The sequence below is a fragment of the Somniosus microcephalus genome, chromosome 26 (assembly GCF_052327205.1).
Source record: "Somniosus microcephalus isolate GS21.2 chromosome 26, FLI_Smic_1.0, whole genome shotgun sequence".
In the NCBI taxonomy this organism is placed as follows: Eukaryota; Metazoa; Chordata; class Chondrichthyes; order Squaliformes; family Somniosidae; genus Somniosus; species Somniosus microcephalus.
Window position 1 is genome coordinate 26,389,380 of NC_141012.1, and position 18,003 is coordinate 26,407,382.

At 45.9% G+C, this 18,003-nt stretch overlaps 1 protein-coding gene across 1 annotated transcript; it reads left to right on the plus strand.

The window, feature by feature from the left end:
• The first annotated feature begins 237 nt into the window (after positions 1 to 237).
• Positions 238 to 11,776, plus strand: LOC147100354 (nicotinamide N-methyltransferase). The gene is made up of 3 exons (XM_085967980.1): positions 238 to 461; positions 1,422 to 1,626; positions 6,454 to 11,776. Exons 1-3 carry the CDS (start codon positions 308 to 310, stop codon positions 6,887 to 6,889), a joined length of 795 nt encoding a protein of 264 aa, XP_085824106.1. The 5' UTR covers positions 238 to 307; the 3' UTR covers positions 6,890 to 11,776.
• Positions 11,777 to 18,003: the final 6,227 nt, after the last annotated feature.

Sequence of the window (18,003 nt, forward strand, 5' to 3'; positions counted from 1 at the left end):
GAATATAAATACCTGATACACTGAGGTAAACCACATCAAAACATATCATCGCATGACTTTTATAGAATGGCATTGTGAGAAAAGTGATACACAGTTCTTCAGGAACAGCAAATAACAACAGAAAATGCTGGAAAAACTCAGCAAGTCAGGCAACATCCGTGGAGAGAAATTTGAGTTGACGTTTCGGGTTTGACCCTTCTTCAAAACAGTTTTTTTTCCCATGCACTTTTTCATGAAGGCACTGCCCCTTTAAAATTAAAGCTTGCAACATATCCTCCCGTCAGTGGACTTTCATGTTGGAGATAAAATGGAGTCAAGTTTTACTGACAGTGATTGTTATGAGAAAAAGTTTAACTCTCGGATCTATTTGGAAACGTATTATATTTCTCCCTTTGGTAATCCACTGACAGAGGAACTCCTGACTTTTGTTCTGAGGAATTTGGCAAAGGCCTTTTCCAGCGGTGAGTAAATTCTTTGGTTCTAATTAACCAGACTGTCTCGCTCACCCTTGTTCTGAAGGGTGACGCCCTAATTTGTGGGCAATCACCTGCAATTTTATTGTGCTATTACTTATCCTAACATTCAGTACGTTTAGTATCAATTATTCAGTGAAAGGTTTCTGGCAGTCCAAAGTTGCTGGAGGCTGAAATCAGTTCCTGAATCCGCAGCAAAATCAGCCCCAGCCAGTACTTTGAGGCCTGGAGTACGTCAGTGGAGCTAAGCCCCCTCCTCCCATCTCCCTTGTCCCAGTCTTCCCGACCCTGATGGCTAATGCACTGGAATAGGTCGTTGGCTCCTAGCCACACCACTTTGAGCACTACTAGGCTGGACTGTAGCCTCTATTTACTGTAAGTGGAACTCTTCCCAAGAACAGAAGTTGCTGTCTACAGTATGCAGAGGCCATAATCCTCACCGTTAGCACTGGGAGCATCATGGAGAGGAGCGAGCAACCTGTTCCAGTGCATTAGCTCTACTCGGAGCGGCAAGAGAGCCCCAGGTGGGCAGAGGAAACGCTTCAAGGACATCCTCAAAGCCTCCTTGAAAAAGTGCAACATCCCCACCGACACCTGGGAATCCCTGGCCCAAGACCGCACAAAGTGGAGGAGAAGCATCCGGGAAGGCGCCGAACACCTCGAGTCACTTCGCCGGGAGCAAGCGGAAGCCAAGCGCAGGCAGCGCAAGGAGCGCACGTCAACCCAAGCACCCCACCCACCCACCCCTTCGACCACCGTCTGCCCCACCTGTGACAGAGACTGTAGGTCCCGTATTGGACTCATCAGTCACCTGAGAACTCATTTTTAATGTGGAAGCAAGTCATCCTCGGTTCCGAGGGATTGCCTAAGAAGAAGACTTAAGTACCATTTGAATTGCATTTACCCACTTTCTTTCCCACTTAATGACCAATGTTTGAATTATTCCAGGTCCGAAAATCCGTACGCTGCTTGAAATTGGAAGTGGTCCCTGTCTTCACCTAGCTCTTGGTGCCTCAGAGCATGTGGAGGAAATGGTTGTGACCGATTACGCTTGCAACAACCGTCGGGAGATTGAGCTGTGGTTACAAAATGATCCAGGAGCTTTTGACTGGAGCCCGTTTGCAAAATTTGTGTGTGAACTGGAAGGCAACAGGTACTTGTTAAGTAGCCCTGATTTGTTTTGTTTTTCTAAAAGGTAAGAAGCTGCCCAATGGTTCCTAAGCAGCTCAATGTGTTACTGAACCTTACGGACCAGGATGAAAAAAAGATAATCCTGTTTACTTAAAGAAAGGCGGATGTAGACTTAGAAAGATGCGGCCTCCCTCAGATGTTGAGCATCATTATCAGTTAACTGGTTCCTCGGTAAAGCTCAAAAGACATTTTAATTAATAGGAAGTAAAGTTGATATCAGATACCGTGATCCGCACAAAGACTCACTTTGTAAGCATCCTTTCTTCCCACACCATTCTGTGGTTTCCCCAAATATTCTTTCCAAACAAGGCAGCAGTCTATATATACTTCCAGCATTCAAGTGTACTACGTCGGCTGCTTATGGTGGAGGTTGCTCAATACTGGGGAGATAAAACACAGATTAGGCAACTGCTTTGCCTGATATTGCTGTTCTATCTGCAAACATGATGCTGACCTCCCTGGGGCACAACACTTTAAACATCCCTTCCATTCTCAGCCTGACATTTCCACCTTTACATAGTCCCAACCGAGCTCAACTCATTTTCAGTTTTGCCTGTTTTTGTCAGCTTGGCTCAGTTGGCGGCAATCTCACCTGAGTCCAAAGGCTGTGGGTTCAAGTCCCACTCCGGGATATGGGCACATATTCTAGACTGATACTTGAGTGCAATACTGAAGGGAAGGTTGCATTGTTGGAGGTTCTGCCCTTCGGATCAGATATTAAATTGTCTGTTCCGGTTGTTCAGCAGCTAAAGATCCAAGGGTATTGAGGGTTACGGAACTAAGACGGACAGGTAGAGTTAAGATACAGATCAACCATAATCTAATTGAATGGTGGGACAGGCTCGAGGGGCTGAATTGCCTACTCCTGTTTCAGTGTTCCTTCCTGACCTCATGGTAGCATCTAGCAAAGTTCACCAAGTGTCCTGGCCAAAAAACTTCCCTCAACACTAATAAAATAGACTTTCATCTCATTGCCGTTTGTGACATGTTGCTGTGTGCAAAATGGCTGCTGCATTTTCTTACATAGTAGCAATGACTGCGCTTCATTGTATGTGAGGTACAAGGCTGCTCAGGACCCAAGCCCATCACTTCTATTTCCACTTTTTTCTCCCCCCTTCTTTTGTCTTTACCCCTCCTAGACCCCGCTCTCATGTCGTCATGCCTCCTTTTGTTTCTCCCCTCTCAGGCATTCCTCGACCTTCCTACTCTCCTGTTGCTGTCCCAGGCTTGACTCCCTCTTAGATAAGCCTACAGCTTCCCTCTGTGCCTCTGATGGCATCCTCAGAAGGGCCCATCGAGGCACTTGTCACTGCTTCCTTACGAGCAGCAACCCTAACTGGCCCATCCTACTCTCTCACCAACCTTTCCCGCCCAGCACACCTGCTGGGGGCTAATCCTTCCCACCCCCTTCACGTCCCGCTCACCCCTCCCAATGCTGATCCTGTGGACACTGCCACTGGATCAGCTATCACTGCCCCTCTCCGCATCTCCCTCCAGAATGTCCATTCACTTGTAAACAAGGCCCTTGCCATCCATGGGCTTATTGTGGATGATTGCATCGACATCATGGCCTTGGCGGTAACCTGGCTAAGGGGTGATGACACCTTTCCCCTAAATGAAGCCTCCCTGCCTGGCTATACCTTACACCACTTGCCCCACCCAAACTGCCGCAGTGGCGGTGTGGCTCTTATCACCAAATCACACCTTGGTCTGTCCCCCTACTCCTCTGGCACCTACTCCTCCTTTGAGCATCTCACATTGTTCTCTACCGCCCACCCAATTATCATGCCAATTTTCTTACCGAGATATTTTGACTGCTTTCCTCCCTCAGCCTTTGCACCGAGCGATGTCTCATCCTCGGTGATTTCTACCTCCATCTCCACTCATCATGCTCACTGCCCTCCTATCCTCCCTTAATCTCTCCCTCCATATAAACTCCACCCCCTTGACCGTGCCATCTCACATGGCCTCGTGACTCGCATTGTGTCAATCACAGATAAGGCCATCTCTGATCTCTTCTTTGTATCGCTCTCCACCCATATCCCCCTTCCCCCTCCCAATCCTACTTCCTTCTGTGGCCACCCCTGAAAAAAACTCTCTCCCAATTCACTTTCAACTGCACTTTCATAATTCCAATTGTCCAGCTTTTGGCCCTCTATTCACCGCGATATTTCTGCTCAACCACACCCAGACCTCAACTTTTAATGCCCTGGTCCCAATTAAAACCATTACTCTCTCTCTCACCCTGGTTGATCCCCCTGGTACAATGCTTATCTCCTCTCCCTTAAGTCCAAGGGATGCAGACTTGGATGTATATGGCAGATAACTGGTTTAGCCATTCATTGGCAGACCTGGCTGGACCACCTAAAGCACTATCGGGTCCTGCTCTCCTCTGCCAAAGCTGTTCACTATTCCAGAATCATCCTGGAATGCAAAGATAACCCTCAGCTTCTTTTCTCTACTGCAAACCATCTTCTTAACCCATTCTCCCCTGCCCCCTCCACCCTCACCTCCTACAAGTGCGAGGAGCTCATAGACTTCTTTGTCACTAAGATTGAGACCATCCATTCAGCTACCTCTGCCACATCCCTCCCTTCCCCTAGCCCACCAGGCTAAACTTCCTCTAAGGTTTCCCCCCTGCCCTAGCCCTGAACTCACATCTTTCTCTAGTTTCTCTCTTAGCTCCCCTCATGCCTCTCTGAGCTCATCTTGTCCATGAGGTTCACCTCATATTCCCTCGGCCCTATTCCCACTAACCTGATGACCACCCAACTTCCCTTCCTGGCCCCCATGTTAGCTGATGTTGTTAGCTGCTCTCTCTCATCAAGTACTGTCCCCTTCCCCTTCAAATCTGTCATCATCACACCTCTACTCAAAAATACATTTGACCCCTCTGTCCTTGCAAACTACTGCCTCATCTCCAACCCCCCTTTCCTCTCCAAAATCCTTGAATGAGCTGTCGCCTCCCAAGTCCATGCCCATCTTTCCCGCAACTCCATTTTTGAACCCCTCCAATCAGGTTTCTGCCCCTGGCACAGTACCGAAACTGCTCTGATCAAAGTCACAAACGACATCCAATGTGACTGTGACCATGGTAAACTATCCCTCCTCATCCTTCTCGACCTGTCTGCAGCCTTTGACACGGTTGACCACTCCATCCTCCTCCAACGCCTCTCCTCCGTCATCCAGCTGGGTGGGACTGCCCTCAACTGGTTCCATTCTTATTTATCCAGTTGAAGCTAGAGAAATACCTGCAACAGCTTCTCTTCCCACTACCACACTGTTACCTCTGGTGTCCCCCAAGGATCTATCTTTGGCCCCCCTCCTATTTCTCATCTACATGCTGCCCCTTGGCGACATCATCCAAAAAAAATCAGGTTACACATGTAACTTAACGACACCCAGCTCTACCTCACCACCACCTCTCTCGACCCCTCCACTGCCTCTAAATTGTCAGACTGCTTGTCCAACATCCAGTACTAGATGAGCAGAAATTTCCTCCAATTAAATATTGGGAAGACCAAAGCCATTGTTTTCGGTCCCCACCACAAACTCTGTTCCCTAGCCACCGACTCCATCCCTCTCCCTGGCATCTGTCTACGGCTGAATCAGACTGCTCGCAACTTTGGTGTCATATTTAACCTGGAGATGAGCTTCCAACCACATATCCGTGCCATCGCTAAGACTGCCTATTTCCACCTCCGTCCCTGCCTCAGCTCATCTGCTGCTGAAACCCTCATCCATGGCTTTGTTACCTCTAGACTTGACTATTCTAACGCACTCCTAGCTGGCCTCCCATCTTCCACCCTCCATAAACTTAAGTTCATCCAAAACTCGCACCAAGTCCCGTTCACCCATCACCCCTGTGCTCACTGACCTACGTTGACTCTTGGTTAAGCAGCGCCTCGATTTTAAAATTCGCATCCTTGTTTTCAAATCCCTCCATGGCCTCGCCCCCTCCCTATCTCTGTAACCTCCTCCAGCCGGACAAACCTCTGAGATATCTGCGCTCCCCCCAGTTCTGCCCTCTTGCGCATCCCCGATTTTAATGGCTCCACGATTGGTGGCCGTGCCTTCAGCTGCCGAGGCCCTAAGCTGTGGAATTCCCTCCCTAAACATTCCCTCTCTTTCCTCCTTTAAGACGCTCCTTAAAACCTACCTCTTTAAAATCTTGTTTGATAACACCACAGTGAAATGCCTTGGGACATTTTACTGCGTTAAAAATATAAATGCAAATTGTTATTGTTGAAGCACGTAAAGACATATGACAGGTACTGACGTAAGAAAACTACTAGGCACTTGGTCTAAGCGTTAAACAAAGCTTTAACCAACTGTTTTACAACATGGAGGTCTAGTTGTGTCCTTCACTAGTTCCTGTTAAGAATGTCCTGCGCAAGCTGGGCCCGTGCTCGAGTATTTATACTCTCCCTGGACAGCGCCACCTGTAGGCCGCTCAGTATTATTTCATAAGTCTTTCTTTCATGAATGACTGATTCATGTCAGGTACCATATGAATGCAAATTCTTTTATTTATTTCTGTCAGCTGGTGTTCATTTTAATGTATTCCATCTGTTTGTACACGTCAATCATCAGAAGATTTTTCGTTAACACAGTCGCCACCAAGTTTTTGCGATGGAGCAGCCCCTCAACTGGGGACTTGGCCAGAAAAACAGGGGCTGATAAAAATAAGTTTGAACCACACATCACAAGTCATCTCTTTTAACATGGAATAAATTGGATGTGATTCTCTGTAGAGTCTTGTCTCATACATTGAGTTCGTATCTTTCAGGGAACGATGGGCAGAGAAAGAAAAGAAGCTGAGAGATTCCATCAAGCAAGTTTTGAAGTGTGATGTTCATCAAAGTAATCCTCTATATCCAGTGGAATTGGAACCTGTTGATTGCTTGTTGACTTCCTTGTGTCTGGAAGCTGCCTGTAAGGATAAAGCAGCATACTGCAGTGCCGTAAGAAATGTAACCTCTCTATTAAAACCTGGTGGGCTACTCATTTTGATTGGCGTTTTGAACGAGACCTTTTATAAGGTTGGCGAGCACAAGTTTTCATGTTTGTCATTTGATCGGGTCTTTTTGGAAAAAGCTTTGAAGGAGGCTGGTTATGAGGTAGAGCAGCTTGAAATTCTCACCGGTCCTGACAAGTCTGTAAACACTTTGTCAGATTTTCAGGCTGCATTTTTCCTAGTTGCTCACAAGCATAAAAATGCTTAGTGCTGAATCAGCATCACAGCTGCTGCAGATCTATTGTTCAAAAGTGGCTAAAAGTGTATGTAGAAATAGGAGCAAGAGTAAAAACACACACTATTAAACCAAATCAAAATACTTTTTTATTATTGAGTTTACTTAGCACAGTTGGTTCCACTCTCACTTCTGAATCACAAAGGTTTTAATTTCAATAGAACCTGATCTAGACTGACACTCAAGTGCAGTTCTAAGGCATTGCTGCATTGTTATAGTATGCTGTCCTTTAGATGAGATGGGGTATCAGCCGTGGTTCAGTTTGTAGCATGTTTACCTCTGAGTTAGAAGGTTGTGGGGTCAAGTCCCACTCCATGGCACCTGAGCACAAAATCTAGGCTGACAGTTCAGTGCAGCACTGTCAGAGGTGCCGTCTTTCAAATGAGACAATAAACCGAGGCCCCAGGTAGTCAGGAAAGATCCTGTGGCACTATTTCAAAGCAGAGCAGGGGAGTTCTCCCTGATGTCCCGGCCAATATTCAGCCCTCAACCAACGCCTAAAACCAATCTGGTCATTATCACGTTGCTATTTGTGGGACCTTACAGGTTGTGCATTACAACTGTGACTCCACTTCAAAAGTGCTTAATTGGCTTAAGCCAAGGACCTCTTCAGATATTTCAGGTGCATCCCATAGTACTTTTCAATGAAGTGCAGCAAGTTGTTTTAATGTTCTGGCCAACATTCGTCCCCAAACAGTACTGCCAGAAATAAATTAACTGGTCATTCATCTTTCCCAGCTTTGTTCCATATCCCTTGATACCTTTGCCCAATAAAAATCTATCGCACTCTATCTTGAAAATTTCAATTGACTCAGCATCCACAGCCCTCTGGAGAGAGAATTCCACATCCCCACCACCCTTTGTGTGAAAAAGTGCTTCCTGATTTCACTCCTGAATGACCTGGCTCTAATTTTGAGATTGTGCCCTTTGTCCTTTATTCCCCCACCAGAGTAAATAGTTTTGCGGTATCTACTCTATCGAATCCTCCTTTTAACATAGAAACATAGAAGATAGGCCATTCGGCCCCTCGAGCCTGCTCCGCCATTCAATGAGATCATGGCTGATCATCCAAACTCAGTACCCTGTCCCTGCTTTCTCCCCATATCCCTTGATCCCTTTAGCCTTAAGAAATATATCTAACTCCTTCTTGAATAAACACCTCAACTGGACCACCACATGACACCTCAATTGCCTCCCCCCAATTATGAGGCCCTCCAGAAAACCCCCTCCCATGACTTACCTGTCACCCAACGTACTCCCGCCCGATGGCCTGCTGCAATTTCCTGCTGGTTTCAAGCGGGAAACTGACCGGGGCCATAGGGAGGAGCCCAGGGATTTAAAATCTCCTGGGCCTCGTGGTGCCAAGGGTTTGTCGCCCCCACTAGGCCCTGGGCTGCCCGATTCCGACCCCAAGTTAAAAATCGGGGTTAAAAGAGCCTGTTTAAAAATATCGGCGAAGGAATCAATCAATTTGAAGACTCCTGAAGGAGAAATAAAATCAGTTCGAATTTCCAAGGAACAGTTTTGATTATTTAAGCTTGTGGTAAGAAATTCAAGGCAAAGAAGCAGTGTACTATTTAAAAGTTATTAACAAAAGTTATTTCTCAGCATTGCAATCTTTTCATCCTGTACCCGATCAGGCCCATGCCACCCTGAAAGGGGCCGATCGCTGGCTGGTCAGGGCGCCCTCCTGCTTCGGGCAGTAGGCTCTTTAAATATGCAAATTAGGGCGCTGTGACATACATAGGGCCCCGAATGCCATTTTGGGAGACAACTGGGTGGAAAGTACAGTGCAGGCCTGAAACCAGCATTTCCGATGTCCCTACGGGTGTGTACACCGGAAAATACGGGTCAATATCTGGTCAATATTGCTTTGCTGTTTATGGGACGTTACTGTGCGCAAATTAGCTGCAACATTTCCTACATTACAACAGCGACTACACTACAAAAAAAAATACTCAATTGGCTGTAAAACACGTTGGGACGTTCTGAGGTTGCTATATAAATGCAAGATTTTCTTTCATCCCTTATACTGTACCTCAATCAATACTTATAGGTCTAATAATAAAATGCTGATCCTTAATCCTCTTTTTGAAGAAAAGAGTTATATTTGATAATTTGTTAGTCCTCTGGAATCTGCCCTAAGTGAACTCCAGAAAATATTTCGAACTGGGCCCATAACTACCGGTCGCAAGTCCCTTAAAAGCTAGGATGAAGATGGTTTGGTCAGCTGCCTTTTCCTCTTTCAGTGTCTAGAATCCACTCAATACTTGCTCTTTTATGACTGCACCGACTCTGAAAATTTAACACCATATCTGTTTTGTTTCTCTACTCCACTGTGGTGACATAATGGTAAAGAATTTCAATAATTTTCCTGCCTTCAGACAGGAATGTAAGAAAATGCAGGACAGGAAGAGCTCTGCAGACCCTCTAGCCAAAAGCTAATACGTCTCAATTACCAACTCCTCAATTATTGGCCCAATTCTCCTTTAAATCTTTCCAACTATGCACCTCCACTGGGATGTATAATTCAAACATTCATCAGCTCTGTGTAAAGTAGTTAAATCTAAACTGCCTGCGTGCCTTAACCTCTTCTGAGCTGGGTCTCAAGTTTGCTTCAATCTTGAATATAAAATTGAGGTTTAATTTATCAATTCCCTTATGAATTTTGAATACGTGAATAATACCTCTCCTGAGCTTTCTCTGCTCTAGAATAAATAACCTGAAGCTTTCCTTGTACCTCAGATACTTAAAGCGTCGTATCAGTTTGATTGCCTCTGTTGCATGGATAGCCTTGCTGTATTGGGGACTGGAATTATACACAGTCTTTCAGGTGTGGCCTTGTACAGACTTGTTATCACTTCCTGAGATTTGTGTTCTGTTCTTCTGGCTATACATCTCAAAATCTGCTGCCACTAACCATGCTATTGGTTTCAGTGAGGTATCTACCAATATCCCAGATCTCTCTGTGTCCTGTACCCTGATGACATTTAGCTTATATCCCCATTATTTAATTCCCTTCTCTATCTTATAAACTTGTAATTCTCTGCATTAAATGCCATTTGCCACTCATCATCCCACCTTCCCATTCTATCTAGATCCCTTTATATTTGGCTTGCCTGTTCCCTTTTTTAAAAAAAACTCTCCCAATTTGGTGTCATCTTCAAACTTAGACAGATCTGTTTCTGTCCCCAGCTTAAAATCATTTAAGTATACTGTAATCAGCAATAGCCCCATCGCTGATCCCTGTGGTGCTCCACTAGTGACCTACTGTCACATTGGTGCCTTACCTAAGAGAGGATATACTTGCCATAGAGGGAGTGCAGCGAAGGTTCACCAGACTGATTCCTGGGATGGCAGGACTGTCGTATGAGGAGAGATTGGGTCGACTAGGCCTGTATTCACTAGAGTTTAGAAGAATGAGAGGGGATCTCATTGAAATGTATAAAATTCTGACAGGGCTAAACAGACTGGATGCAGGGAGGATGTTTCCCCTGGCTGGGGGGTGATGTGCCTCAATAAATCCGAGACTCAATGTTAGCGGAACAAAACAAGGCTTTTATTAACTTAGAAGGTAACACACAGTGGAGAGGTGTCTTCCATCCAGAGGTCTGCAGTACTGGATGTGAGGCACGCTGAGCCTGCTTACATAGGGGCCAGGTATGGGCGGAGCCCTACACACAATACAATACAAGGTGAGGAAACCGAACTGAGGTAAGGGAAATGAAACTGAAACTAAACCACAGTCACAGGCACAATCACACAGAGAATACAGATGAGTGATGAATGGCATATTTCATCACAGGGGGCTCTAGAACGAGGGGTCAAAATCTCAGGATATGAGGTAGGACATTTAGGACTGAGATGAGGAGAAATTTCTTCACTCAGAGGGTGGTGAACCTGTGGAATTCTCTACCACAGAAGGCTGTGGAGGCCAAGTCACTGAATATATTTAAGAAGGAGATAGATAGATTTCTAGACACAAAAGGCATCAAGGGGTATGGGGAGAGAGCGGGAATATGGTATTGAGATAGAGGATCAGCCATGATCGTGTTGAATGGCGGAGCAGGCTCGAAGGACCGAATGGCCTACTCCTGCTCCTATGTTTCTATGATGCAGTATCATTCACAGACACTCTTTGCTTTCTCTGGTTTAGCCACTTTCAATCCACCTCAGGAGCTTGCCTGCTATTCCAAATCTACCTACCTTTTAGACAAATCGCTTGGTTGATGCAAAACTTAAAGTCTTCCTGAAATCTAAATATATCACATCCACATGATGTCCACTGTCAACAAGATCCATTTTTTCTTTTAAAAGTTCCAGTAAATATATTAGGCAATATCTCCCTTCCATAAATCCATGCTGACTCTCTCTTACCATATTATACCTATCTAAGTGTTTCTTTCTCTCCTTTTTGAACACCTTGAATACTTTACACCAATGGATGTTAGGTTTACTGGCCTATAGCTTCCTGGGTGAACCCTTTGGTTCCAATCCTTGGGCATTACTTCCATTTCTAATCATTTGTTAAAGATAGTGACAGGAATGTGATTGATTTTCTTGAATTACCCTTATATAAAGACAATTTCAGCCTTATTTTAATTTCCTCAGTCTGTCAGTGACTGTCTTGTTTGCAATTTCTATTTCTGATTGTACACCCCCTCAGAAATTCAGCTTCCATGCTGGGGAGACTGACCATGGTCACTCCAGTAACAAGAGAAGAATTCATTTAGTATATTTGCTATCTTTTGTTCACTCACTATCATATCTTTGTGACCTTTCAATGGTCCCATTGTTTCCCTTTTGTATCTGCTTATTGTGAATATATTCATAGAAATAAATGACATTTCTTTTAATATTTCCTGCTATCCTCGTGTCATTTTCTATTTTATCTCTCCCAACTAGTTTCTTGACCTCCTTTACCTTGTTTTTTATATTCATCTCAGTAGCTTTACACTTCAGAAACAATGGGGGTAATTTTGCCAATGGGGGCGCGTTGGAGGCGGGACTGCTGCTTGTCGGGTTTTAGTCCCGCCTCCATCGACTTCTGGCCAACCCACGCTATTTTCACTTGATTGGCATTGCTGAGCCCGCCCAGCGAGCTTAGCAGGCCCATTAAGGGGAAGCCGGTTACAGAGAATGTCAGCGTATGACATTTCATCTGTCAAGATTTTTTGACAGATGAATTGTCATCGTTTGACAGCTCTGTGAAGCTGTCAAACACTGACATTTTATGTTGTTTGATGAGTCCTTGTATTCAAGACTCATCAAACCTCTTTTGTGAGCAGAAATTAGATGGTTGTTGCATTGGAGAATGCAGCAGCCATCTGTCATCTCTGCTGGTGAGATGCGAGACTCTCTGCATCCCCAACTGTTGAAGCCTGCAGGAAGAAACAAAGGTAAGTAAACATTTTCTAACACTTTCCACTTACCTCACATACTTACCTCTCCACACTTGCACCCATCACTCACCACCACAGCACAATTTTGCACCCCGCAGACCCACTGCTCGTCTCGGTGACTCTGACGGGGTTTCCCGACGTCGGGAAGCCCACGCCTCTGTTGGAAAAATGGGGATAATCCTCTCAACTGCCTGTTAACTACCTGTTAACAGGCCGTTAAGTGGCTGTAATCCCCTTCCCGCCTCCAGGGGACGGGACCCGGCGCGGGTCGGCTACCCGCCTCCTGGGAGGATGGCACGGAGGCGGGTTGGGGGCAAGATGGGCACCCGCCCCCAGATTCTGCCATTTTCCCGGCAGTCCCGCCTCCAAACGCGCCTCCCAGGGCTGGCAAAATCGCACCCAATCTCTTTTTTGTTCTTAATTATGCATTACTTCCTTTGTTGCTTACTCCAGCCTTTTCTCTGTTATCTTTCTGCCCTGGTGGTCGTTATCTATCCTGTACTCTGTCTTTAGCATTTCTCAACATGCTTTACTTTTCATTCATGCTTTTCACATCTAACATTGCTGCCCACTAGTCTGTTTCCTGAGCTCACCCTCATTCCCTATAGTGACTGAATAAGTCAAACTGTGGTTTTATTACATTTCTGGGACTTTTACCCTGTATTTTGGGGATTGAATTCTATAATTATTTTTTCTATGAGAACAGTAAATCAGTGGCCTTGATTATCATTATATATTCCTTTGTGTATATTCCTCACCATTATCTCTTAATTTTTTAGAGCCCAGAATAGTACAGCAGAATGATAGGCAACATGTGCCAAGCAGGAGGAAGGTATCTGTCCTTTTCAGAATACATGGGAATTGAGAAATTTGCAGGATTAGCAGCACCGCTTTGGTGACACTTGGGGTGGTCCTGAGGTTTGTAAGACCTAGAGTAGGGGTACTGAAGGTTGGCAGGATATGGGCGTCGCTGGCAAAGCCAGCATTTATTGCCCATCCCTAAATGCCCTTGAGAAGGTGCTGGTGAGCCACCTTCTTGAACCGCTGCAGTCCATGTGGGGAAGGTTCTCCCACAGTGCTGTTAGGGAGGGAGTTCCAGGATTTTGACCCAGCGGCGATGAAGGATCGGCGATATACTTCTAAGTCAGGTTGGTGTGTGACTTGGAGGGGAATTTGGAGGTGGTGGTGTTCCCATGTGCCTGCTGCCCTTGACCTTCTAGGTGGAAGAGGTCGCGGGTTTGGGAGGTGCTGCCGAAGAAGCCTTGGTGAGTTGCTGCAGTGCATCTTGAGGGTCTTGGAGTGGGGGGGTGGGGGTGGAGGGGGGGGGTGGGAGGAGAGGATGTTCAGCACATGAGGCATTAGCAGTATGGGGGGATAGGGTTAAAATACATTGGCCTAGAAATTCAGTGGCCTGCGCCACCAGTCTGCGCCCAAAGAGGGCACTAAGTGGCTTTCGCGCCACTGGCCACACCTACCGCGATATTTAGCGGGGCGCTAATGGCGGCGTTAGCCTGTAGCACTGCGCCGCCACCGATGACGTCATCGGTGCGCGCAGCGCCCCGCTATCGCCCCGATGGCCATATTTGGTCGTGCCCGCCTCCTCCGCACCGGCCGCAAATAGCGACCGGTACACAGGGGCCGACCTGTGGCGGTAGTGGCGCTAGTTAAGGTGGAGGTGCGGCCGGCCGCTTTTTCGGCGCCCGCCTGCCCGCACCTCCGTCCCCGGCCTCCTACACCCCCCCCCTCGCGGCATTGCCGGCTGTTTCCCGAGAGCCCGGCACTTCTCCTTGGTGCCGGGCTCATTTGCCGGCACTCGCGAGCGGGGATCGCGCTGTTGCAGGCACCTCCCCCTTAACAGTGGGAAGAAGGCCTGCAGTACCGCAGCGTGCCGTGCCGCAGCGTGTGGCGCTGCGGCCCTTAGCGCGCCGATATTCAGTTTAAGCGCCCCAAGCGGGGCGCGGGAAGCCTCGTTTAGTGGCTCGCTTCCATTTGGGGCGCAGAAACTGAATATCCGGATGGCGCAAGTGGCTCCGCACGCAGCGGTAATTCCGGCGCCCAGGCGAGCTTGGCGCCCCAAACTGAATTTTTAGCCCAATGTTTCTGGGGTTTGACAGCAATGGGTAGGAGATCCTAGGTTTTGCCAGGACTGGGAGTGGGGTATGAAGGTGCAGGGGGATCCTGAGGCAGAAGGGGAAACTACGGCTTGGCAGAAATAGAGGTGGAACGTGAGATCTGGCTCACTGAGGAATTCCTATCATCTGGAAGTGAGGGGACAAAGGTTCTGGCACCACTGGCGGTCTGGAAGTACTGGGGGATTGATAAAAGGGGTGAAATATAAAGATTCGATTCTCTAGATCATCTTCTGCTACATTTTCTGGAACAGTAAATAAGCACAGGCTGCTTTAGTAATAAGTTGCTTACATAAAAAGAAAACCCTTGTATGTACATTGCTTTAAAAAAAAAATGCCTCACAAAAGGTTCAGAAAAATCATGCTTTACATTGTTTCCATGTTTTTGATACAAAAAAATATTTCAAAGCCGGAAAATGCCGAAAAGGTTGAGCAGGTTGGGCCTATACTCATTGGAGTTTAGAAGAATGAGAGGTGATCTTAGTGAAACATATAAGATACTGAGGGGGCTCGACAAGGTAGATGTAGAGAGGATGTTTCCCCTCGTGGGGAAATCTAGAACGCGGGGGCATAGTTTCAGAATAAAGGATCGCCATTTTGGAACTGAGATGAGGAGGAATTTCTTCTCTCAGAGGGTCGTAAATCTGTGGAATTCTCTGCCCCAGAGAGCTGTGGAGGCTGGGTCATTAAATACATTTAAGGTGGAGATAGACAGATTTTTGCAAGATAAGGTAGTGAAGGGTTATAGGGAGCGGGCAGGGAAGTGGCTTTGAGCCCAAGATCAGCCATGATCTTGTTGAATGGCGGAGCAGGCTCCAGGGGCCAAGTGGCCTATTTCTGCTCCTGTTTCTTATGTTCTTATGCTTTGTTCCGTCAGCAATGTTTGCATCATTCGGAAGGTGGCTGGGGTTGGGTTTACAAACAGTAAATGTTCAGTGAATGGTTCATTTGTATCATCAAAATGACCATGGGAAAAAACAAAAATATCTTAGATAAATGTTCCAAAGTTGAAGGTTTATTTGCTTTTGGGCTTTTGTCTGGTAAAAATTAATTAGCTCAGGGTTTCTACTCTACTCCAAGGAGGTGAGGCTTACAATCACAGCAAGCCTTCTATGACTGCCCAATTTTGTTGTCAGTCATAAAATTGTCTACAATTTACCTCAGAAAATATTATTTACCTCAGGTAAATGTCCGAGAGTGCATGGTTTGCATTTTCACATTTTTAACAAAGAAATTCAATTACCTCACCTAACCAAAAGAGCGCGGGGCATACAAAGAACAAATCCTTTGCCAATATTAATAATGTTACTGTGAAATATGTAATATTTTAATGTTTTGATTATATATTAAAAAAAAGAAAGACTTGCATTTATATAGCGCCTTTCACCACCTCAGGACATCCCAAAGCGCTTTACAGTCAATAAATTTTGGAGTGCAGTCACTGTTGTAATGTAACCGATTTTGTAATGTTATGTTAGAAATCTTCTTTCATTCTCATTGTCACACAACTGAGAAAAGAATTAACAGCTGAAAAGATTTTCAAAGGATATTTTGAGTGATTTGATGGATTTGCCTTCTCTTTGCTAAGAAATTTGTGATGACTGAATTCCAATAAATTCAGTTAAATCATAATTAATAAAATGCGCATCTTAGTGAATCATCTAACTTTGAATTGAATTTCTATCACATATAATGCAGTTGAAAATTAGTCAAACTACTATAGGCGTGATACAGAAACTTGCCTATGATTTTGCCTATACTCAAATGCTCTTGCAATAAAGGCCAACATGCCATTTGCTTTCCTAATTTCTTGCTGTACCTGCATGTTAACTTTCAGTGATTCGTGTACAAGCACACCCAGGTCTCTCTGAACACCAATATTTCCCAATCTCTCACCATTTAAAAAATACTCTGCTTTTCTATTTTTCCTACCAAAGTGGATAACTTCACATTTCTCCACATTATATTCCATTTGCCATGTTCTTGCCCACTCACTTAGCTTGTCTATATCCCCTTGAAGCCTCTTTGCATCCTCCTCACAACTTACATTCCCACCAAGCTTTGTATCATCAGCAATCTTGGATATATTGCATTTGGTCCCCTCATCCAAATCATTGATATAGTTTGTGAGTAGCTGAGGCCCAAGCACTGATCCTTGCAGTACCCTGCTAGTTACAGCCTGCCAATCCGAAAATGAGCCGTTTATTCCTACTCTCTGTTTTCTGTCCATTAACCAATCCTCAATTCATGCTAGTATATTACCCCCAATCCCATGAGCCCTAATTTTGTTTAATAATCTCTTGTGTGGCACCTTATCGAATGCCTTCTGAAAATCCAAATACACCACATCCACTGGTTTCCCCCTTATCTATCCTGCTAGTTACAATCTCAAAAAACTCTAACAGATTCATCAAGCATGATTTCCCTTTCGTAAATCTGTGTTGACTCTGCCCAATCATATTATTATTTTCTAAGTGCCCTGTTACCACGTCCTTAATAATAGATTCTAGCATTTTCCCTACTACTGATGTCAGGCTAACTGGTCTGTAGTTCCCCATTTTCTCTCTCCCTCCTTTCTTAAATAGTGGGGTTACATTTGCTACCTTCCAATCCATGTGAACCATTCTAGAATCAGTGGGGGAAATTTTCCCAGCCCAGGGGAGGCAGGTATGGAGGCGGGACTGCTGGGAAAATGGCAGAAACTGGGAGCGGGAGCTGGGAGATGATACAAAGCCATCTTCCTGGGAGGCGGGTCCCCAACTCGCGCAGGGACCCGGCTCCTCGAGGCGGAAAGGGGATTAGAGCCAATGAAATGCCCGTTAATAGGTAGTTAGGTAGTTTTGAGGCTTATCCCCATTTTACCCCTGCAAGTGCGGGCTTCCCGACGGCTGCAAGCCTCGCCAGGGTCAGCGAGGCGAGCAGTGGGTCTGGGGGGGTGAGAGGGATCGAAAAGTCCAATGTGAAGGTGAGTGATGGGTGCAAGTGTGGAGAGGTAAGTATGAGAGGTGAGTGTAAAGTGTTGGAAAAGTATCCTTACCTTTGCTTCTTCCTACAGGCTTCAACCCTTGGAGATCTGGAGGTGCCTCATCTCAAAGGCAGAGATGACTGAATGGCTGCTGCATTCTCAGATGCAGCAGCCATCTGCTTTCTGCTGAGGAAAGAGGTTTTAGTGAGCCTTCAGTGCAAGGGCTCACCTTAGAACAGAGATTGTCAGTGCTTGACAGCTTCTCAAAGCTGTCAAGTGCTGACAATTCATCTGTCAAAAAATTTTCAACAGATGAAACGTCATGCGCTGACATCCTCTGTCACCGGCTTTCCCTTAATTGGCCAGGTGGGCTTAACAAGGTCAATCAAGGGAAAATAGTGTGGGTTGGTCAGACGTCGTTGGGGGGTGGGACTGAAACCTGACAACCAGCAATCCCGCCCCCAACGCGCCCCCATTGACAAAATCCAGCCCTATGGGTTTTTGGAAAATGACAACCAATGCATCCACTATCTCTATAGCCACCTCTTTCAAAATCCTAGGATGTAGGCCATCATGTCCAGGGGATTTATC

Bases quoted from the DNA above. Each gene is read 5' to 3' on its own strand.
- LOC147100354 (XM_085967980.1), top strand. From the start codon at position 308: ATGGAGTCAAGTTTTACTGACAGTGATTGTTATGAGAAAAAGTTTAAC. The intron at 462-1,421 runs GTGAGTAAATTC...GAATTATTCCAG, and splicing joins GGCAAAGGCCTTTTCCAGCG to GTCCGAAAATCCGTACGCTG. The intron at 1,627-6,453 runs GTACTTGTTAAG...CGTATCTTTCAG, and splicing joins TGTGAACTGGAAGGCAACAG to GGAACGATGGGCAGAGAAAG.